Raw genomic sequence first — 24,301 nt, 5'->3', positions numbered from 1 at the left:
TCCGTATTGGGGATCTCCCCACAAGAGTACACTACAACATTACAAGCTCCTTGTAGAAGATGTGCCTTTTATACCTTAGGCGATTAGACTCCTACTCTGATCTTTATTTCTTATCAAGTAGCAAGACAAGCCCAAGATTTCATTTCCTTATTTATAGACTTCAATTACACTTGAGCGTTCAATCATCCATTTTTGGAATTTGGACAAGATGGCATCCGCACCCACTCTCCAATTGGAGCATTGCCCATCTCTTTCATTGTTCAATTTGGATTGGTCTTTGGCGCGCCTCTAGCACACATGAAATGCATTCAATTTATATTCAACCCTAGGTATGAATGGTAACATGGGCTATATTGAAGAGGCAAGTTCATTCCATGGTTTTCAATAGTGTGATCCTCAAGGAGATGGGTACTCAGTGGATGGCAATAAGCCACACGTGACACCACCCTAGTTGTGCCCCCTGCATGATTCCATTCTTTTGTCATTGTAGTCCTAAGTCCCGTGTTTTTGTAGCCTTTTGGCTTCCTTTGTTGTGTTGTACTTGTTTTCGAGTTTGCTTGGTTTCGCAAAAGGTCCTTGAAAAATATTTCTATTCATTAATTCAAAATCCTTCCGAGAGAGAGAGAGTCCTTCCGAGAGAGAGAGAGAGAGAGAGAGAGAGAGAGAGTCCATGATGTTAGACCTATGTAGCTACCTAGTACCCACCACGAAGAAGAGATTCATTTGGGAGCATGTACAAATCCCGACGTACAGAGTCCAGACCCTGCTTTTTCGGCAAAACACTATCCGATTTTGTCAGGGACCATAGCGAGGGTCACCACAAAAATACTCAATTCGAAAGAGTAAATGATATGGATTTATCAGAAGCTTGGAACCCAACTTGATGCAATCAAGCCAGAAGTCCGTGGAAACAAGACTGCCCTGCAGAAAAAGCAGAGGAACATCATTCCTCTTGATGTGTACTGTCTTTCCAATGATGAACTGCCGGAGGTCCTCACAAAAACGTGCGATTGATTCATCAAAGAGGGAATAATTTGGGCAGCCGCGAGCAATCTCCTCATTATCGTCAGAAGCATTGGGCGAGAATATGGCACGCTCATGTACATGAAAACGAGAGTAGCATATCCTCTCTTTCTGTGTCCGTTAAATCATCCCAGCGAACATCCATACTAGAATCATGTAATTAAATCATATTGAGCCTTTGCAGGAACATGATTCGATAATGTACATCGACTTTGCTGTGTTACCTGCTTACCCAAGACTCCACTAATGCACAAGATGTAACTGTAAGTACTAGTTTTAGTGATTGTTCCGCAGTCTCTCTTCTCTAGTTTTTGCCAGATTATGTGCCATCCATCAGCACCTGTTTATCAGCTTTGCATTTTGCATGTGGACTCTTTAGCAGCTCTGCCAATTCAGTGGTTGGTTGAGTCTTGCTTGCTTCAACATGGGAGCTCTGTTCCTGCAGTTTGATTCGCTGTTGTGCTAGCCAACCAATCCTCTCAGCCAGCACTCTTATGCATGCTCTGAACTCCATTGTTCCATCATCATCAGTATCATCGCTGTTCCACATCATGTACAAACATTCGATAATCTTCAGACAACCATAACCACCAATTCAGAAGCTAAGTCAAAGCATGCCGAACGTGTAAACACTCACCTGGCCAAAGATGCTGCAAACGATTGTAGAGACCCCTCAAAGTGTGTTGATGCTGGAGAGGCAGAAACAGACTGCCGGAGTCTTTCAACCAGGCCATGCAATTTTACGCTAGACGCACGTAAGGAATTGTATTCAGCTGCTTTGCGATCTGCAGAGCACTTTTTTGTCTGTGCTTCCTCACGAGCTAAATGCAAGCAAGTCTCCAACTCTGCACAGTTCCTCTGGCAATAGACAAAAATAAGTAGCAAGTTGATCAAAAGAAATAAGGATGAAGCGGCATGAGGTCTAAACGGACAGCTTACTTGACATTCATCAAGAAGTCGAGCATTTGTCTGTAGCTCTCTTTTCAGGGAATCTGCCTCATTTAGGGCAGCTTGGAGCCTCTCTTTGATGGCAGCACATTCATTTTCCTTCTGTAACAATGCTTTTTGCAAACTCATCGATTGCTCATCCTTGGTCCTCGAAACTTCAACAGACAAAACCTCATCACCATAAGAGCTTCCCTGCAAAGAAGCTTGTCGTTGATCCAAGATGAAGCCCAACACAGCCCTCTCAGAAGCGTTTGTGCCTGCCAAATGAGCTTGCTCCTGCCTCTGATCATCTGCCGCTGCCATATCACTAACTGGTCCTCCACTGGACAGGTCACTCATGGTCTCATCTCCTCCCTCCCGAAATTCTCCTGCTTGCCTGTTCCCGGTAGTGCCATTACATGGATAAGACTGCTGGACATCGACAATGTATGAGCTGCTTACTCGATCATGTGTGGACTCGATTGGGCCTGCTGTATTTTGCAACCCACCATCTCCACTTCCAATGGATTGCTCACAATGGGCATCTGTACTCCTCCCACACTGGACTCGCATATCTGTTCCATCCACACACAGCTTATGTAGCTCCATGTATTGATCAGAGAGCCTCTGTTCCAGCTCACGAATACGCTTTTCGTACGAGGTGCATTGCAGTTGAGTAGCCTTTAACATGCCTTCAAGATGTTTTGCATGCTTGTCCTTTAAAGCGAGAGCTTGTATCATTTTCTGGGAAGCATTGCTTCCAAGACCCTTTACCTCGGATTCCTTGCTGCTGTCATTGGAGATAGCAGCATCAAATTCGGGATTGATACTGCACAAGAGTGCTATGACTGATGCCAATTCTGCTTTCAGCCATGCATTTTCCACCTCCAACTTGCTTGTGCCAGCTATCTTTTCACTAGTTACATCTTCTGCTGCTGCCGACTTCATGTTATAATCACTATTTGTTATGCTATTGTCCACACTTCCAAAAAGGGAAGAGCTACCTTTAGAGACAGAGAAAGGCCTTTCCTCCTGCAAAGTAGTACCAGTAACAACACCCTTCAAATGAGGGACCACAATTGACTCAGGAGCATATTTTTCAAGATCTTTCATGTCTAGGTCTGGTAGGTTTGTATCATAAGGTTCAATGTTTACCAAACATTGGCTGGGGATGCCAAGCAATCCCATAGAGACCAGAATATCTTGAGAAATGTACTTGCTCTGCACTCGAAGAAACTCTTCTCGTCGAGCAACCTCTGCTTCTCTTAGCCTTGCCATCCTCTCAGCAAGCTGGCCAGCCTGACCCATGTAGATCTTCATATCAGATTTCCTCCTTATTATCTCTGCAAGACATGCTCTATATGCAGGACCAATCCTTCTGACCAACTTCAACTCAGAAAAAAGTTCATCCTGGTGAAGAATCACTTCCCTAAAAGCTGTTATCCGGTTACGCATGTCACGACTAGTTGATTGTAAAGCTGCAACCTTCTGCATACTAGTATGCACACACATGCTCATCTCACGTTTATTTGACATAAAATCCTCAAGAACCCTTCCCAACCTTTGATAGCAAGCTTCAACCTGTGGAAGATGATCCTTATCATGCACATCATACATAGGCCCAAGAGCAGATGTAGCATCACGTGATTGCATGGACACAAAAAGATTAGAGTTTGCATCATCATTCACTAGCTTTTTCACAGTTTCCACATCCTTGCTACAAAACAACAAGACCACAATAACAATCAACAAGCAGTATATGATTCCTTTGTCACTGCTTGCAGCAGAAAGACCATATGAACCTTTATACAAAGATATAAACAAACCTTTTTTTTTGTAAACCAGATTCAATTTTCCAAACAAATATCCTCATGTTCTTTTGTAAAGCTGTGGTTCTAACTCAAGTTGTGCAGCTAAGATGCACTTAATCTCACCAATAGAGTTCAGGCAAATAGTGGTTTCTCCCTTTTACAGTCAAGTGTGAGGATACACTAGGCTTGCAGAGAAAGCACACAAAAGTGTATGGACACAACTAACAAATGAACTCAGACAAGAACACATGACGAGAAAAGAGAGAAAAAATGAATGATGAGTGCTGAGGAAACTCAATAAACAGACAGAGTATGAGTGCTGAGGAAACTCAATAAACAGACAGAGTATGTGAGGTGAAATCAACCTTCCTTCTTAGACAGGGTGGTGAATGACCTGATTTAACTTTAATTACAGCAAGCAATAAATGCACAAATCTGAAAATAATACTTTACACTATTAAACTTGGACAGCTGACACCCAATTGGCCCCAACAACTGGTGCCCCTTGTGGTATTTCTTTACCTATATTGCTTGAACTTGTAGTACAAAGAGACTTGGGCTAATCTCTCTACAAATTCCAATACTGTTGGCTGCCACAAATGAGCAGCACTACTTAAAATCAATTTGGCCCTTGGTTAGACTTCAATATGGGCACAAATTGGTAAATTCTTCATTCACAGCTGCTACACTATCACCGACTCTTCAATCAATAGGCATGGTTCCTGAGGTGGTTTTGACTGAAGAGAGGAATAATTGTCGAATCTGTTGTGAAGATCTGCCTAGAACAGTAGTTGCCTGCTGCCCACGGCCCTGGGAATGTTATTGCTTGGAGTTCAGCCTCTAGGCAGGTCATTTGCTGCTCCAAGGCTTGTTGATTCTGTCACCAGCAGTCCTGGACTCTCTTGGGGCTGTCACCTACTGCTGATTGCCTCCATGGTGGCTGCAAATCACTTCTACAGCAAGTGCCAACAGCTTGAGTAGTCTCTCTCCTCTACCAGCAGCCAGCCTCAGAATGGCTGTTCCAGCCTCTCAGCCAGCCCCCAACAGCCTTTTCTCAGGTTGCATGGCAAGTTCTCTCAACAGACTACCAAGTAGCACACATTCTAAATCAAAACTCAGCCTCTAGAATTAATTTTCAGCAATTAATAAACGGCCAACAGTTAATTATCCTCTTGTCCTGACCCATTGATTGGCAGGTGCCCATCCACATTCAATATGCTAAGCCCTTTGAACTTGAAAGTTGGATAAACATTCATTTGGCCGTAGCCTATAGCATTAAATGTTTAGTTCTTGCCTAGACCTCATGACACCATAGGTCATTCCGAAGGCCCATTTGATGCTCTAGGCCAAGACTGACACCAAGCACCCACAAGTACTATCTGGCTGCAAATCACTTCTGTAGCAGGTGGCAAAAGCTTGGACAGTCTCTCTCCTCTACTAGCCTCAGAATGGCTGTTCCAACCTCTCAGCCAGTCTCCCAACAGCCTTTTCTCAGTTTGCATTGTAGGTTCTCTCACAAATTGCCAAGTGGCACACCTTCTAAATCAAAACTCAGCCTCTAGAATTAATTTTCAGCAATTAATAAATAGCTGAAAGTTAATACCCATTAATTGGCATGTGCCCTTTGACATTTAATGAAGTTTGGCTATAGTCTAACATTAAATGTTTAGTTCTTGCCCAGGCCACATGACATTACAGATCATTTCAAATGCCCATTTAATGCTCTATACCAAGATTGACACCAAGCACCTCTCCAACATAACTTATCACAACTTTTGCCAATGTCTCCCAATGCATTTCTTAGGTTTTGAGCTGTCACGGTGCCCCAAATATAACTTCCACTTCACATGTGCAAAATTTTATGATGCCAAAAACACTAAAACTTAAAAATACACGTCCTCATATGGGGGCAATGGAACCTCAATTGTTTTTTCCCCTCCATATTGAAATGCTGCAAAAATTTGGAGATATACTCCTGTTGAGATGGATAGAGTAAGCCTTTTGATCTATCTCTGAGTATTCGCATGCCAAGAATGTGATTTGCATCACTAAGGTCCTTCATGTCAAAGCTGCCATGAAGACTTTGCTTCAATGAGTCCAAGGCATAAGTATCCCTGCAAGCAATCAGCATGTCATCAACATACAAACCAAGATAATCAGGCTGCCATTTGCTGCCTTCTTAGTATACCTTTCTTGTTGGTCATGTGACGGGAGGCCCCACTATCCAACACCCATGAGTCAGTGGTAGATTCTTCTTGCGCTGAGGAGCACACTTCCTCAATGGTCGCCATGAATAATTCCAGCTCTGCTTCAGCCGTATTGGCTGTCTCTTTCCCTTTACTTTTAAGGGTACCATTCTTTTCATCTGCCTTCTTGACATGACAATCTGCAATTGCATGTCCTTTCTTCTTGCAGTAGAAGCACTCTCCTTGAAACTTCTTCTTTCCGCCCTTCTTCTTTTTGTCACCATCATTTTTGGTGGAAGTCTCATACAAAGGATGCTCAAGGAGTGGAGGGCTAACCAACAACCCCACTCTCTTGTGGGAGCAAGCAAAGGGATGGAAGAATGTGGTGTTCTCCCATGGTTCTTCAATGCAACAGACCACCAATACTCAATTAAGAATCTGATAAAGAAGGATGTAAAGTCAGAAAATGCAACTCTAGAGTCTTGGAACACAGCTCTTATGCATGATGGTTGTCAATGGGTTTTTGGATGGTGGCTGATGTGAGAAAGCAATAGGGTTTAGAGAGAGAACATGAACATGTACGACAATGACTAACAATGACAAAAACTCAAAAACTTAGAGAATAATGAATGAGATACAATGGGAAAGCTCAAGGAGAGGAGGTCGTTCAACAGCCATTGTGTCTTGTGGGAGAAGGCTGAGCAAGAGTATTGAGGAGTGTTCTCTAAGAACTAATCTTGAGTGCAACAATCCACCAATGTTGATGATGTGGACAATAGTGACGGGAGCATAATGTAGCCTTCTTAGCAATAGGACGTTGGTGAAGACTTCTTGGCAGCAAAGGTAGACTTACAAGCTGAAATGCTGCCCAATCTTGATCAGATGATGCAAATCACGATGACGTTGGTAGTCCACTTATCAGCTGAAAATGTAGATAGAAGGTCCGCCAATGATGATCATGTGGTAGGCACTAGGTTGGAACAATAAGTGGGGCAGGGACAACGAGGGGCCACTCCTCCAAGTAAGGTAGTTGTAATGCCCTCTATGATCCATCTTGCACACAACACAATACAAGCCATACAAGCACATAGAAAAGCACAAGGGATTGGATATTGTGCTCACCTCCCGAGTAGAGAGCCAATATGGGCTCACCATGAGTTTGGTAACCACGTTGCAAACAAGCCGAGCCTCTACTCCAAGAGTTGGCATCCCATACCACCAACCCACACCAATACAAATGTGAGGCTAAAGCTGCCTAAGTTCATGATTCCAAGAGTGCGTCACACAATAATGTGCACAATTGAGCAATTAGCCACCCAAACCCTAAAGTGTTGAGCTGAAAACGCATTATAAACTCATTAGTTCTTTAAAACGAGTCCAAAACATGTAAATTATCAAACTTTAATTAAAAAGAAATGTGTTCCTAGAGAGTGTTTGGGTCCCATAAGCCAAACCCTAATTTGGGACACCTATAAATAGACAAGCTGCCCACCACTCAGCCTATCCTTGTTTTGCACATTGTTGGAGCCTGTTTTCTATTTTCCACACCCCCTTACGGTGGATATCTCAGTTCAACGCTGCTGTCCACCAGCTAGCGCATACATCTAGATTGTCTCCTACTGCTGGCAACTGAATTCCAGCCTGCTGCCATCACTCATAGGCTACGTTTTGCTGCCGTTGACCTGTTCCAGTCTGCATTTATATACTCTACAGCTATTGCATGTTGCTAACATCACCATCTCTGCCCGCGTTACCTGTCCAGCACTACCATACAGTCTGCCATGTCATCAGAACTACTATGTTTTGCTGCAGCAATTGTCGCTTACATCATCCTAACTGGTTTCAGTCTGTTGCCTACTCTTCCAAGCTGTGCAGCTTCGTCCAACATTGATCCAGACTCTCTAGATCTGCGATTGCTGTAGCCGCACACTTTCAAAGGTTCTCTATTGTGTTTCAAAATCTATATAGAGGATAACACACTCTTCAGCTCACACTCTTTGCCCCGGTCCTAGAGACATGGGAGTTTGAGGTTTCATATTCACCCTACATGTCATGTTTATTGCACAAGCATTGTTCTTCATTCATCTTCTATGTTCACTATCTTTGAGTTTCCCTAACCCTATTGAGTTCTTTTATTAGTCTTTGCTAAGTCATACAATTGTGTTTGTTATAATGCTTATGTGGTATTAGAGCTAAGAACTCATTGGAGAAACCTAGGCTTTTGATCGAAAAGTTCATAATAAAAAACAAGAACTATCAAAGGGAAGATGACTTCAAATATCGTCACTATTTTAGTCTCCAAAGCAGCCTATGCCGGGAATTGACAAGGAGTGGGTTTCACAACTTGCACCACGAGGTTTCGACATTGGTGGAGAGACACTAGACTACCATGGAGTCTATAGACGATATGAGATTTCATAGACTAAGTTCAACTTGATCCTTATGCATAAAGCCCAACAACAACTAGAAGGTAATGTTGATTATTGCCCTTTAGACTTAGTGCACAAATCTATTGATTTTGTAGGAAGGATGGAACCTTTACTTGGGATTGGCCATCTTATTGGAAAACTAGTACGGAGTACACACACACATAGAGAAAGAGAGAGAACAAACCTATGTCAAGTATACCTACTTTTACTTCTATATCAGCATCTATTGTTTCTACTTTGTTGCAAGATTTTGGTGATATTCAAGAAGAAGAAGAGCTCTTCAATCTATTCATAATAGACTAAGTCTTGAAAAGAACCGTTATATTTATGTAAACACAAGAAGAGATGTGTATAAGAAAGAATCAGTGAATCCTTCCATAAGTTTTCCTTCTCCCTTTTTTCCTTTAAATTTTGTTTCTCAAGGTTGGTACATTATCCTTTTCTTCATTTCCATCATCATCCACATTTCAATTTCAACCATTAAAATCTGAAAATCAATTTGATGCATTCACTTTATCACCGTTCAATTTCATCCCCTCAACATGTCAAATCCCACCCATTCCACCTTTCTCTTCCGCTGCATTCATATCTCCTTTTCATACACCACATGTGACTATCCCACATTGCATTATGTAGTTTCATCCAAGTGGTGCGGATGCACCTATGGGGGAGACTCACCCCCATCTCACACACTTTCAAGATTTCCATCGCATGGGATACCCTCCCAAGCATTCCGGAGTGTGGAATATTTTGATACCATAGAGTTTGCCCATGTGGCTGTACCTACTGGACCTTCTAGTTATGTTCCAATTCCACAACTGATGGTTAGTTAGGTTTACCTAGTTCTCTTATTCTACTACTACTCCTGTAGATCACAATGTGTTCTTGGAGTCATACAAGGGAATAGAAATGTGCAGCTTGTATAGAATTGCATGTAGTTGACGGCCACTATCTTACGAGCTAGGAAACTGTGGAGATGAGGGCATCCAACAACCACCATCTCTTGATGGAGTAGATAATAGAACTAATACTATCCAACAACCACAGTCTCATAGTGGAGTGGACTACATATCTGATGATTGTGGTAAGGGAACCCACTATGCTAGAAAATAGGTTGAGGAAACCTTTGTAAAAGTTGCATTGGCCTCCAAGAGGGCTTATTGTCAATGCCTTGATTTTCTCGAAAGAGCTTAGCACACGTCATATGCATCTTATTGCCTAAATAGAGAAAGAAGTGGGAAACATTGGTAGTAATTTGTGTTTGTGTTCATGAGTGTTGAGAAACATGGATCTAGAGCTATGCTAGCTATGGCAGACGGAGGTTATAAACATAAAACATGATTGAGATAAGGAATTGTAACTCAAGTGAATTAGGTTCCAAGATAGATTAACTTAGACTTATAAACACAATCTTGAGTGACACAGAATGATAGTATTATATTTTTAAAATGAGTGTCAAGTACATGCTTATATAGCTTTTTGGATAGTACCACTGTACCTCACTGTGCTTATGGGATTCTATCATCTCTTCCTAGCGCAACATCATATGTCTATCTTCCATACAAAGCCACTTATGGGCACACATTCAGTCTCTATGGGCATACATATCAAGCATCATTTGCTATTCTCAACACCCCCCCTCAAATGACGAGTCTCTAACCTTGCTAGCTTTTGCACCCTCTACATGATGACATGGCCTGGGAGACTAGCTCTTTGGCAGCCTAGTCAAGTTAAGGCTTGAAACTTGACATCTTTGGTAAGGGCTTCTTACATTCACAATGGGAAATATAAGATCTACTATGGGAATTTTATTTATTTATTTATTTATTTATTTTTGTCAGGCAGTGGAAAACAATTTCTTTATCTTCTTTTTGGTGGTTGTCTTTGGCCTTTGCTCTAGTCTTCATTCTTTGCTGGTCTTCATGATATTCTTCCTCTTCTTGTCATACTAGATCTTCTTAGACTTCTTTGTCTTCATGCTCCTTCGGATGCTTCGTTGTTGCCATACTGACTTGAAAGGCTCAAGCCACTAAACTCAATCCAAGCCTTCACAGTTTTGAAGCTTTTGGAAAAATGTCAAGGGTGAACTTTTGTGCAACACTCATGTACAAAGTCATTGTTTTGGATTCTTATGTTCTAGATGGGTTATATCTGATTTATATACAAAGCTCTGCCCAAATCTTGGCAACTATGTTAACTCAATTTGGTCATTGCTAAGTGTTACAGTTGACCAGAGTTGAAGATTGGGCTTTGGAACTTGACCTAATCAAGTTGTTGGTTTTCATAACAATAAAACATGTTGAACCATCAAGCATGGGAGTAAATCCTTCAGAGCCCATTCAAGTCCATATATTGCCAAGTGTGTTCGACCATAATGCCTATGCAAAAAATTTTTGAAGTGGACCAAAGGTTTCCAAAATATTCAGTTTTGAAGGATACTCAACCACCACAAACGTATCTTTTTGCAGCACATGTGATGAAACTCATAAGGAGGAGTCACATTGATAAAATCAAATCCACCCAGAGTATAGTTTGAATTCGATGTTTGTTGTAGAAAATATTCCACTTTCATCACAAGCACAACTGAATGTTGTAAAAAGTCTATCGCTTTTAAATTTGGCTTCAACACATTTGACGTGATCCAAGGATCCATCTCCACAAAATGGGCCGAAGTGCATCCCTTGCTAAGAGCTTCAATGGCAACTAAGCATGTGCCACTGTACAAATCCAACCATCTACTTGAAGAGAAGCTTTTGAAGCCACGCAACCTTGCCTGTAAAATATCAAAAACGACCCTGTGAACAACCTCCATCATTGGCTGTACACTCATATCAGCAACAGAGAGGGGCTTTTTCCTACTTGCCTTTCTTGCCATTACTTGGAAAATCTTGTGTGTACTTCTAGGTACAACTTTTTCCGCTTGGATACCAGATGTGCAAGACTTCTTTTTCCATTGACTGGAATCTTTGGGCTCAGTATTTGCTAGCTCAATAATCTCCTAAATGGACAACTTAGGGCCTTGGCCGACGTTGTAGATCTCCTCTTCATAAACTATGGGGCTATTGCTGGTTGCTCATTTGCTACTGAGAGGACGCTGAGAGACATGGTCTTGCTGCTGATGTCAAGCAAGTACACGAAGGTAGAAACCACGAGCGTAAGAGATGGTAGTGGTAGGGGCAGCAATGGTGTTGAGAGGCAAAGCCTAGGTTTTTTTTTCTGTAGGAGCAGTAGTCGCTGCTGGCAATGGAAAGGATGGCTGAAGAGATTGGAATGGAAGTGGACACAAGTACAAGGAGAAGAATGAAAGAGGGACAAATTGTAGAGCTTGCTAAGAAGAAGAAATCACACCACTAGCTACATAGCTCAGCCATGGTTCTCATACCATGTTGAGAAACACGGATCTAGAGCTATGCTAGCTATGGCGGACGAAGGTTATAAACATAAAACATGATTGAGATAAAGAATTGTAACTCAAGTGAATTAGGTTCCAAGATAGATTAACTTGGACTCATAAATACAATCTTGAGTGACATAGAATGATAGTATTATATTTTTGAAATGAGTGTCAAGTACATGCTTATATAGCTTTTTGGATAGTACTGTTGTACCTCACTGTGCTTATGGGATTCTATCATCTCTTCCTAGAGCAACATCATATGTCTATCTTCCATACAAAGCCACTTATGGGCAAGCCTCTTTTGGGCATACATCCAGCCTCTATGGGCATAAATATCAAGCATCATTTGCTATTCTCAACAATGAGGGCTTATTGCTGTGCCTCCCTATACCCTGGATTGTAGGTGTCTTATTGCCTTGACCATGATACTCCAATAGCCGATGCAAAACAAACATTGTTGCCCCAAATGGCACATTAGCACAAGATGCGTCTCCAAGAAGACGCATATACTCTGGCAGTATAGGGAGCAATGGTCAATGAAGACAAGTTGTGGTGGAGTAGTGGTTAAGGAATCAATTTGCAAATAAGAAAGCCATAACTCGAATGAGTGATGCAATAATTTGATCTGAAAGGGGAGGGTGGGATGAAATATGGATTTCTCTCCCAAATGAGGAAGTTGTAGTGAAAGAGGTAAGAGGAATTTGAGATGTCAAAAGTTAAGATTGCATCAATCCTGCAAAGCCCTACTCCCGAAAGATCTAGATCTTTAGCTCAAGTGCAGCTTTGCTCTGATACCATGCAAGGAAACGTGTTTTGCAAAGAGAAAACAAAAATGTGCATGGCATGACTAACAATGAACAAAATCAAAAACTCAAAGAATGAATCCATAACGAGTTATAGTGGGGGAGCTCAAGGAGAGGAGGCTGTCCAACAACCACTCTCTCGGGGGAGCGGGCTAAGGGAAAGTATCAGAGAATGTTGTCCTCTGAGAACTGATCTTAAGTGCAGCAATCCACCAATGCCGATGATGCACTGGAGGTCCTCTAGGCAGCAAGATAGTGCTGAAGAATCTAGGGCAGCAAAACACACGTTTGCAGGCTGAAATGCAGCCCAATCTCAATCAGATGATGAAGAGGATGTTGACATCAGCAGTCCACCTATCAGCTGAAAAAGGAGGCAGCATGTTCACCAAATAATGATGATATGGCAGGTGTAGACTAGAACAAGAAGTGATAGGCAGTGATAGTACGGGCAGGGCAGTAGCTCCAGCAGGCTGGTGGCAGCCTCTAATGATCAAGGTGGTAGCAAGCCGGCACCTGTTAGCAGAGTATTTGTCAGCTCATGTGTGAGTCTGAGCTTGATCTGGGCTGGGCATTTTTATTAGGTATTTTAGGTTTTTTTTTTTGGTATGGCATTTTATGTCATTGGGGCATTTTTATGCACCAGTCGGCCAGCATTAATGCTGTCCGACCAGCATTATTGCTCCCCACTTTTTCAGCCTATTTATACTCAGTGGCTCCTCCTCAGTCAGTCACTTCATTTCACCATCTACAGACTCTGTGGAGAGAGGAGCCAGTGCCAGTGCCCACGCAGCCAGTGACTCACTGTTGTATGCGACTGTCTCGTGTTCAGATATATGGATTCCATTTCCCGTGCATACATCTGAGTTCTCATCTGTATCGTGTTCTTTTCTTTTCTCTTTTTGTCTTGTGTTTCAGCAGTTTATTTCAGCACATGTTTATGCTTCCACCGCTGCTCCACTTCTGACATGGTATCAGTTTTCAGGATTTGTGTTTCTGCTATGTTTTCTTGCTGATTTCAGGACTGTTTAGTACCCCTGCTGATCAGACGATTGCTGTTGCAGCCAGGCGACCTGTTTTGGGGCTGTTTTCAGCCTGCGTTTTTTGCAGTCTTAGCCATCGCCTGCTGCCTACGCACCCTCTGTTGCCTGCGTTTTTCATCTGCAGCTGCTGGCGACAGTTTTCTACCTGTTTTTCTCCAGTTTACAGCCTGCATTTTGCTGGTTCAGCGTCTCTCGTGGCTAGGTGACTGTTACTTCAGGCCGTCTTCTCTGTTTTTGGCAGTTTTTGACTGATTTTTTGACTTTCTGCAACAGATTTTGTCTTCTATTGATCAGATTTTGGGTTCTATTGCATGTGAACTCTCATTTTCTGTAGTCTGTGCTTGTGTTTTGGCTGTGTTTCCTCTCTACATTCCATCTCTTCTCTACTTCTCTTCTTATCCTCTCCATATGGCTCCTCTGTGCACTTCCACTGATGATAAGTTACATGGACCTGATTATCTCACATGGAGTGCTGTCATGAAAGCTTGGTTTGTGCAGAAGCGGTTATGGTATATCGTCTGTGGAGCTATTGCTCGACCTCTCCGTCCTTCTCCTCTTCCTAAAGATTTTGATGAGGACAACCATGAGAAAGCGGTGCTCACATGGGACTCGGAAGATGCCCGTGCTTACTCCGGCGTTGCTTCGGTGTATTCTAAAGCGGTCTTACCGGCGGTTACCTCCTATAGGACATCTCCTGAAGTATGGCAGAAGTTGCAGCAGATGTACGAGGCACCTTCCACCATGCGGGCCGTCACACTTTATGGCCAGCTCCAGCAGATGAAGTTTGAGCTGAAAGATACTATTCAGTCCTTTCTTCTTCGTGTTACGCAGGTACAGGACCAGCTTCGGCACATGCAATCTGCTCTTCCCGAGGTGCATCTTGTCGAGACGGTCCTCTACAAGCTCCCCCTAGAGTTTGATGGAGTGGCCAATGCTTTGCGGGCGCAGACATCATCGACTCCTGTCAGTTTTACACATATGACCTCGATGCTTCTTGAGCATGAGGCATCCTTGAGATTACAGGTGCGGCTTCCAGCACATTATGGAGGTGAGGCTTATGTAGCTTCAGAGAGGGGTAACGGGAAGACGAAGTCGAAGGCCCAGTGTTACCACTGTGGCAAGAAGGGACATTTGTAGAAGGACTGCAAGAAGTTAGCGGCTTCCAGGAAGAAGGAGCAGAAGACGAAGCGGGATGCTGACTCTACCGATGAGTCCTCTCCTTCATCAGACTCCGACTCCGATCCTCCGACCAAGGTGAAGTCCAAGGCGCGGAAGGGATCCTCTTCTTTGGATCGCGGGAAGGGCTTGGTGGCCCCTTCCTCGGCTGCTTTCTAGTGGCGGTAATGAGGTCATCCCTCACGACTCTCTTGTGCCAGAGAGGGAGTGTGAGCGGGTGTCTAGATGGAGCAGCCGCGCCTCATCTATACTTTTATACAGGTGCACAGGTTCCAGAGAGGGATGTCCCTGACGCATCGACTTCAGTCTGGCGGAATCAAATCCTGGAGCTGGGATTGACATCCAGGTTCATGCTGAGCTGGTTATCTGACAGAGAGCGGGAGGCTTTCGTCTGGAGCTCAGATGAGGGGACACTTTGGCGGTTTGGCCAAAGGCAAGGACTCCATGGTCACCTATGTTCAGAGGCATTTTTGACAGGCTGGTCTTGTATGCTACTGCGAGACATTGGTGATGGACACCGAGACATGCTATGCTCTTTTCTATTTTCAGGTGTTTGGTACGATCAACATCGACATCCGGTTCTCTTCGAGGCACCTTGGTGGTGGCTTGATCACCCACTGCTTGGGTATCCATGGTTCTACTTGGTGGTTCTATGTTGTATAGTTTCTGATCCCTTTTCATTATACTATTGTATTGTATCAGATCACTCATGATCTGAGAGAGGGTGTTAGCAGAGTATTTGTCAGCTCATGTGTGAGTCTAAGCTTGATCTGGGCTGGGCATTTTTATTAGGTATTTTAGGTTTTTTTTTTTGGTATGGCATTTTATGTCATTGGGGCATTTTTATGCACCAGTCGGCCAGCATTAATGCTGTCCGACCAGCATTATTGCTCCCCACTTTTTCAGCCTATTTATACTCAGTGGCTCCTCCTTAGTCAGTCACTTCGTTTCACCATCTGCAGACTCTGTGGAGAGAGGAGCCAGTGCCAATGCCCACGCAGCCAGTGACTCACTGTTGTATGCGACTGTCTCGTGTTCAGATATATGGATTCCATTTCCCGTGCATACATCTGAGTTCTCATATGTATCGTGTTCTTTTCTTTTCTCTTTTTGTCTTGTGTTTCAGCAGTTTATTTCAGCACATGTTTATGCTTCCACCGCTGCTCCACTTCTGACATTCACCAAATAATGATGATATGGCAGGTATAGACTAGAACAAGAAGTGATAGGCAGTGATAGTACGGGCAGGGCAGTAGCTCCAGCAGGCTGGTGGCAGCCTCTAATGATCAAGGTGGTAGCAAGCCGGCACCTCCAAGCAGTGGATGGCAATTGCAAGATGTGGGTGACATCTCCTGATTGGTGGCAAAAAGGAAAGGTGAAAGAAATCAATGGCTAGACCAAGGATATGATAATAATGAAGCATTGGAATGATTACAGAATGTGTATATGCGCGTGTGCGAAGAGACTAGTTGGGAGCTAAAGCTAATTTTGTCTAGGGCCTTCACAAAAGCAAATCATGGTGGAAATTGACTATTATGGATGGATGGATTAATAAAACTCCATTCAAATGCAAGGTCTTTCTTTGGAGAAATCTAATTATTGGCTTTGCCCTTGCTTTGGCCCTCTCTAGAAGACATATTTCTAATGGCACCTACTTCTTTTGCACTACTAGCTGGGGAGTCTTCTTGGCACAAGTTTATCTCTTGTCCGTTGGCTACAAAGATCTGATCTTCCCTATTCGAGATTTGGCAAAAAGGCGGGGGGGGGGGGCATGTTTGGCAAAGCAAAATTTTCTCCTTTTGTGCAGCCACATATAAAGATGACGTTCCATTTTCTCAAATTCTAGGGTTGCAAGCATAACATGGTTACCCTGAATAACTTCTTCGGATTCCAATTTTGGTGTTCAAAGTCATGTTGCCAGATTGAAAGGTCTTCTCCATTGGCAGCTGGATCTTGTTCTGCACACACACCTTCTCCCTAGGCAGGATTTAGCCGCCTGACACATGGCAGCTTTCTAAGTTGTTCTGTCCTTTCTTTTGTTATTTGTGACTCTTGTACTTTTACAATAATTAATACAATTACTTTTTAGGAATATCTCTGATGCCTTAAAAATGTCATATGCACAGAGAAATCAAAAGATGTAGAGGAACTTTTCCAGACAAGGTCACCCACAAAGCCATTTAGCCTCTAGAGATTGTCCACACAGATTTGTGTTGCCCCATGCATACTCCATAATTATGAGGCTACTGATCTTATGCTTAATGTTGATGATTTCTGTGGATACATTTGGGTGTATTTCATTCAAGGGCGATAAATATAAGAGGTTCTAATATGATATTCATGGAGCAGCACTTAGTGATGTCTGATTTTGGTGGGAGTTTACTGCTTATGCTTTTAATGGTTATTGTTCTTTCCATGGCATTCCAAGGCAGTTTGCCAATGTTGGCACACCAATGGTGTTATGGAGCTACAGAATGCAAGCACTACAGAGATAGAGTAACTGTTTAACACCAGGGTTTTGCTTCACAAGTCACTCTCTTCGTGGTACGAAGGCTCCATATCTGCAACCAGTCTCCTACATTAGCCAAGAATGACTTCTCTAAGGGGGAGAAATTGGGACTCGAGGTTCAAGCATTTGGTTTTCACTAAGTACATATAACTAACCGGGAGTTGATATGAGATTGTTGTGTGGAGGAACATAACAGCATTGTTGCATCTTCAAGAGCTTGTCCCTCCATGGACAGACTAAAGGACTCGGCAGATAAAAGTTTTTGACTCATAGTTGGTGACTATTTAGTTGCATGGAATATCCCCTATTCAAACTTATGGTATATGTACCTCCTGCATGCCTGGATTGGCACATTAATGCTCTTCATCATTTGGATAAGCCAATGAATAGTGAACAGTATGGATCTTCACAAATCTTTGAAAAAGTTGGAGCAAAAGTTGTTGTTTTCAAATTGTGTGCTTCTGATTGGACACAAGCACAGAATTGCCTTGCTTTTGTCTGAGATTTGTGTAGACGAGATAATGCTTCATTCAATTTGCCATTGTCTAGACATGCTAGATTTCCTGCCCAAAAGTTTGGAAACAATTTTGACTGTTTGACACAGTTCTAACAGAATATCAAAGTTCCCAAGCTCTTCAGCTGAATAAGGTATTTGCCATAATTGGAAAATTTTGACAGAACAGAATCATGCGTCATTGGTGCACTCTCTTTGAATTCTTACAGATGCCCATGGCAGCAACCCCTGTATGACTTTTGCTATATTGATGACATGCATATTTCTTTTGGATGTGCTCTTCCATTACCTGGAGATTTTTCGGATATTGTTGAAGGATGTTTTTGTGCATTGATGAATATATGCACATTAAGCAAATGCAGTGTGTGTGTGTGTGTGTGTGTTTTTGTTAAAGACCCAAAACAAGTCTGGTGCACTTCTAGTTGGGAAATAGGAAGAAGAAGGGGGGGGGGGGTGGGATGGAAATTGGGTTTTCCCTGCATGGGTAGTTTAGGTTAACATCATTGCATAGGCCAACTCTCATGATCAAGTATAGGAGGCAGGTGGGGAATTGGATTTTGCCTGTGCACATGGTTTAGTTAACATCATTGCACAGGGAAACTCTTACAATCAAATCTGCAAGACAACTTACAAATTCCCGTTCTAAATAGAAAACCAAGAGGAACCAAACTACTTACCAAAGTGACTGCACGATGTTGCCCTCCTCTTCGATGATATGAGCACATTCGGTAAGCATTTTCTCTAAACAATGGAAGTTCACTGATGCCACCGTGCATAGCAACTCTTTTACACCCTGTTGTAGCTCCAAGTACATGGGTTTGAGTTGTTGAACTTTGATTCGAAACTGTTTGTTAGAACTTGCACAGAAATCAAGCAGTTCTCGCAGACTGGCCACATCTAAACAGTCCAATAAAGTGCTTTTACCATCTGAGAGTAGGGATGGATGCAGCTGACAATGGCTCAGTCGTTCCAAATCCCTATCGAAGTTGACCAAAATGTCACCGTGCTGCTTTTCTTGCTTAGTGTACTGTCTCATAAACTCCCCATAGAAGTGATCTACAAGCTTGTAATAGTGCTCCATGTTCTTCTTGGCTGTGTCCAAAGCCTGATTTTGCACACGAAGTTCTCTATGCAACCGCAGACATGCTTCATACGTGTCATAGCTCGCATTGAATAAGGCATGCCCTTTCTGGTAGTGGTACTTGAATTGCTTCAGATAGAGAAGCAACGCCCTAAGGGCAGGGTCGGGAGCTGCTCCCTCCAATGGATGAACACCACAAGGGGAAGCTGCCGATGGGGGAGGGGGCAAGGTTGGGTGTGGCAACTGGACCTGCTCGGGAGGAGGAGGGGAAGCATGGGGTAGGAGCCTGATGCGATTGAAGAGGAAGACATGACGGTCCTGGTGAGGGAGCTTGTAGGAGGCAAGGGAGCGGCGGGGGTCCAAGCGGGCGTCGTCGCAGATGAGGAGCTGGTCGTGAGGGGGGACGGAAGAGAGGGGGGCGAGCCATGTCTGGAGGAGCTCGACGGGGGCGGCAGGCGGGCAGGCGAGCTCGATGGAGCGGCCGCTCTCAGCGACATGCACCACCAGCTTCGTCTTCTGATGCGGATCCTTCTGATTGTTATCGCTATTACTATTTCTCGCGTTCTGATGATGATCCATCGTCAAGGAGAGAGGCAGCGAGTCGCGACCCTGCTGCTGCTGCTGCTGCTGCTGCATCTCCATCTCTGCTTTATGTTTGCCAGGAATTCACACTGACGCATCTGCCATCCATCATCGTCATCCTACAGGCCATATACATACATATATGCGTCCGCACTGCTTTCTGGCCCAAACAATATAATTAAAAAAGACCCGACTCCCAAGTTGAATTTCTAAAAATCACCAAAAAAGCGCAACTCTCGCAGTCCGCCTCAAAACGACGGTCCACGGCTTGCCACCTCAGCCGCAAAAAGGTCTTCCATCAACGGTCCGGCTCGCAGTGGGCCTCAGTGCTCACATCGACCGTCCACAGCTTGCCACCTCAGCGCAAAAAAGATCTTCTGTCCCTCCTCCTTTTGGGACATAGGCAGCGAAACAAGAACCGGTTCCTGCAAGCTACCAAGGCAAATAGAAAATATATTGAGTTAGAGCCGAGAGGCCCTTCACATGTTAATGCAGCCTCGGTTGATGTGTGACCTCAGCACTTATTCTTAGAGGCCCTTTGCACGCTACCACAGCCTCAGTGCACATGAGACCTTCCCTCTGTCATCGCCACAATCTTAAAGGGTATAATTAGTCGAGCTCTTCGCAGAGGCATAGTTTGATATTATAAGCTCAGTTGTCTCAAACATGATAAACTACTACAAACCTCACCCCTCTCAAACTTGGATCACACCCACAGTTAATAGAACTCCACTAACACACCTATCACACCAAGTGGATGTGGGGGACTACCAAACCCCCACCTTCCCTTACTAGCAAGGTTAATACCAGCAATCAATGGTGTTTCACTAATTAAGATAGTCTCTTTACAACACAAGTCTGAACTTCATAGCCCCTAAAGCCAATCGATAGCTTCTCTTTGATCCACTCTCCACCAAATCACTCTATGCACTTGAGAATTTTGGGGGGGGGGGGGGGGGGGGCGGGGGGGAATGCCTATTTTAGCTTCTTACAAGTTGTTATGAGTGTGTTTGGAACTATAATGCAATGTATGTAGGATACTGGTCTAAACCAATAACTTTGAGATACACAAGAAAAATATAGAAGTTTATGTGTATGTATGGTCTAATTGTGAGGTATAGAAACTTGTTGATTTTTGAAATGTTAAGGCAAGGCTATTTTGTTCCATTGAAGATAGAAACTTTCACCCGTAATGTGTTTTTGCAATATATCTATAATCAAATCTCGTAAGATTATTGTATGCTCATTTAAGTTTAGATTATTTGAATTGATGAGCCAAACTTTGTTATAATTGTATTAAAATAATGAACGAATCTAAATTTTCGTGCTAAAGCTTTACATGTATTGAGCCAATATTAACCTGCTAATGGGTTTGATTGGTGTTGCCAATAGCTAGACGTGTTAATCGTGCGGTGGTGCACTTGTAAAGCTCGCAATGTTTCACCTCATTTACTTTGTGCTTTTGTGAGCAAAGGGAAGTGATCGTCCTCACAAAAGCTGGCACGCTTTGTGTGCATGAAGAAGGCACACAGATGTGAAGATCCCACAAATGTGAATTGGTTGTTTGTTCGGATTATTCACAGAAGCATGTAATTAGTCATAAACACCTATACACTACAATAGATAACATGCTTGTATAAATGTAAGAAATGCATTCACTTGTGAGATGTAGAAATGCATTCACTTGTGAGATGTTGAATGTGTGAACACACACGCACGCACACACACACACACACACACACACACACACACTCTCTCTCTCTCTCTCTCTCTCTCTCTCTCTCTCTCTCTCTCTCTCTCTCTCTCTCTCTCTCTCTCTCTCTCTCTCTCTCTCTCTCTCTCTCTCTCTCTCTCTCTCTCTCTCTCTCTCTCATTGCACTATTTGTGCACTTGTATATAAGGATGTGAATATGTCTCTTTGTCTATCTCGCAAAAGTAGAGTTATTGCTCACTAAAGAATCGATGTGAATCAACCATCTAAAATGTCAATGTGAAAAAAGCATTTATTAATGCACTTAATCTCTTCAAGCACATGAAAAACAATGTGAATGAACAATTTTAGATGAAAAATCCAATGGCAAATGTTTTGAAATAGAAAACGAGGTAATGGAAGAATAAGGTTGTTGTCCTATGAATAGTTTCTCAATGTCGAGTACAAATAGTGTGGAAAAGAGAAATCATGAAATGGTTGTATCTAATAAGCTTACTTTCACATTTAAAAAAACTTGCATCCACAAAAATTTTAGACATGCAAATCTTGAAGTTTTCTTCATGCAAACTCACTCAGGATAAAGGGTTAGAACAATAGAAATGGAATCAATAAATGTTGAATATCAACAAAAAACTATTTCAGTGCAAAGCAACCTTAGGAGAAAGGAAAAGGCAAAGGCACATCTCATATGCACTCAACACACAAACATTTTCAAAGAAGTTTACTTTTTTTTGAAGCATAGTCTGTGAGAAACTAGTGGTGCCCCTACACATGATGCATGGGAGAAGGGACGAAGCTTTCATTTGAAGTGCTAGAATCTTTTACATTGGTGGCCTTGGTCTTAAGAAAATTTCTTCTACCTATAAAAACACATGCGACACTTCTTAGAAAGAGAAAGGGCTAGAAAGCAAAATGGAACCTTTAAAAAACATCAACTTTACTTACTGATATTTGAGGTTGGTGCACAAGTCTCTCTGCCACGTAAGGACACGATTGGTTGCATTCGTGATTGAAGTAGCCTAACCAAGCATAACAGACCAAAGAACTTGTGATGTTAAAAGGAGCATGGGATCCTCAAGGAATGTGTTTTTTAAACTTTGAATCATCCTAAGGGCCCCAAACTTGAAAACATTTGGCATATCTCCCATACTACACCTCCACAAAAGCATGCGTTGATGGATCCAAAGATGGCAACATGGGAAGCTACTCAACAACGCAAGGAAGGCTTCTCCGCATAAAGGCATAAGAGAGAAGGGTTGTGAATTGCTCTTGCAACCGCAATTGGGTGGAGAAGTAGGATAGCATCCATAGGTGGGGGTAGGCATTTGAATCATGATAGAGACCTAAAACATGACACATAATAAAGATTCGAAATACTTTGAACATTCATCGCAAATCATGTGTTGTGAGATATGACGATGAACAATCTACATTGAATCTCAAGCAGACAAACTCATTGCACCTAAAAGGAATCAGAAAATACCAAACCCTAGTGAGACATGGGAAATGGGGCTTTTGCATCTACACAAAAGGGCGATCCCTTCAAAGAGAGCACAAATGAGTACAGAAAAACATGAAATCAATGAAATTAAAAGTTATGCTACTATCCCAAAACAAAGTTGAACTATAAACTGCGAAAACAATGATCACCACTTCTAAATCTCACAAAGCAAGAGTCCAAGAGTCTCAATGAGCACAAAAAGACACTACAAAGTCATGTGCCAATATTTTACTTTGCATCATGTAGAAAGGAGATATTGACCCATTTGGGTTAGCAATCCATTGAACCTAGCCACATAGATTTTCAAAGTGGATACTTCCTTTTTTATGATGGACACTTGTCTAGAAAAGTAAAGAAATGACCCATGTCATTCCTTCCCAGAGTCCACCTTATTTGTGTCATTCTCAAAATCACCAACCACATGGAACATCCCCTTAACCACAACATCAATGTATCCTCTTGTCTCAAATGTAGCATTTGCTATACCTTTCATTTCACGTTGCAACTCATAAACGATAATGTGCATGTTAAGATTTGTAGCCTATATTTGACAAAGAATGGCATAAAAATATACCATTTGAGATCACATTTCCTTAGTCAAACATTCGAGGTTGCATGAACATGATCACACATTTTTTTGAACTTCTTATTTAATTTAAGATGCCCCCATGACTTTGAAGTGGCCCTAAATTGAATCGAAGTTCTTGGACATCTAAGGGTCACAATGTGGGTTTGCCTATCTCTTGCTTTCTTTTGTAGCATACATTATGTGCCCACTTCCTTTGCACCAACAACCTTATCACTAGAAAGAAAAAAGAAAATAATCACATAAATTTTTTAAAGAGTATGCAAGAGAACACTATATTTACTTCTAATCTAAAGTTGCATTGAATGATTAATGAAGACCACAAAGGGAGGTTGAGATACAACAAAATCAGAGCACAAATCAAACTAATAATCGATTTGAAATGGCTAAACACAAAGACATCTACATGCATACATCAACTTATATGTCAAGCTACAACATATCAAAACATGCGATAGAGAGCAATCAAGAATGCAAAATTTCCCATGCCCCATACTCTTGCACATTCATATTATTAAGAGAGGTAGCAAGCACCAAACTTGGAGTGGTCTTTGCAACTGTAGGATTAGAGGGTTGCTCATCGGCCAACTCCATGTAGAGCTCCAATGAAACCACAAAAGCCAATTCTTCATAGACATTAAACAAAAGAAGAAGAAAGTATGAGTGACACCCGTTATTGGTTAGTACAGGCACAATTCATGGACACATGACAGTTAGCACATATAAACCATATGAAAGATTGAATCACCCAAATAAGAAATCTTTTCAAAACCATGATCATAATCAAGTCTAGGATACAATGTTTCCACAAAACTATTGCGATCTTTGTAAAACATCTTGGTACACAATGCTTATGATGAAATGCATTTCAACACTCTTTTCTAATAATAGAATGTTGATCGAATTTTGGGACCTCACCCATGATAATGCAATATATAGTTGTCCATGGGAGAAGATTGGAGTCCTTAGATAAAGGCCCATCTAGACCAGAGTTTGTCCTTGGGACTTGTTGATAGTCATAGCAA

The 24,301-nt window shown here is 42.4% G+C and overlaps 1 protein-coding gene across 3 annotated transcripts; it reads right to left on the bottom strand.

Moving 5' to 3' along the window:
• Positions 1-247: 247 nt before the first annotated feature.
• Positions 248-19,623, bottom strand: LOC148025395 (autophagy-related protein 11-like). 3 transcript variants are annotated; one of them, XM_087692496.1, is made up of 4 exons: positions 18,493-19,619; positions 1,963-3,667; positions 1,661-1,881; positions 251-1,562 (listed from the first exon to the last, which is right to left on the bottom strand). In XM_087692496.1, exons 1-4 carry the CDS (start codon positions 19,536-19,538, stop codon positions 1,343-1,345), a joined length of 3,192 nt encoding a protein of 1,063 aa, XP_087548622.1. In that variant the 5' UTR covers positions 19,539-19,619; the 3' UTR covers positions 251-1,342. The 3 variants fall into 3 exon arrangements, with proteins under 3 accessions (XP_087548621.1, XP_087548622.1, XP_087548624.1); XM_087692495.1 differs by having other exon boundaries at positions 248-1,562; positions 1,661-3,667; positions 18,493-19,620; XM_087692498.1 differs by lacking the exon at positions 251-1,562 and having other exon boundaries at positions 1,701-1,868; positions 18,493-19,623.
• Positions 19,624-24,301: the final 4,678 nt, after the last annotated feature.

The sequence above is a fragment of the Lygodium microphyllum genome, chromosome 14 (genome assembly GCF_053477565.2).
Source record: "Lygodium microphyllum isolate KBCC chromosome 14, Lygodium_microphyllum_v1.1.10, whole genome shotgun sequence".
Classification (NCBI taxonomy): domain Eukaryota; kingdom Viridiplantae; phylum Streptophyta; class Polypodiopsida; order Schizaeales; family Lygodiaceae; genus Lygodium; species Lygodium microphyllum.
Note: the sequence above shows the minus strand (reverse complement) of the source record. Positions and strands in the feature narration are given on the sequence as shown.

Bases quoted from the DNA above. Each gene is read 5' to 3' on its own strand.
- LOC148025395 (XM_087692495.1), bottom strand. From the start codon at position 19,538: ATGGAGATGCAGCAGCAGCAGCAGCAGCAGCAGGGTCGCGACTCGCTG. The intron at 3,668-18,492 runs GTAAGTAGTTTG...GTTGTTTTGTAG, and splicing joins AACATCGTGCAGTCACTTTG to CAAGGATGTGGAAACTGTGA. The intron at 1,563-1,660 runs GTGAGTGTTTAC...GATGTGGAACAG, and splicing joins TTTGCAGCATCTTTGGCCAG to CGATGATACTGATGATGATG.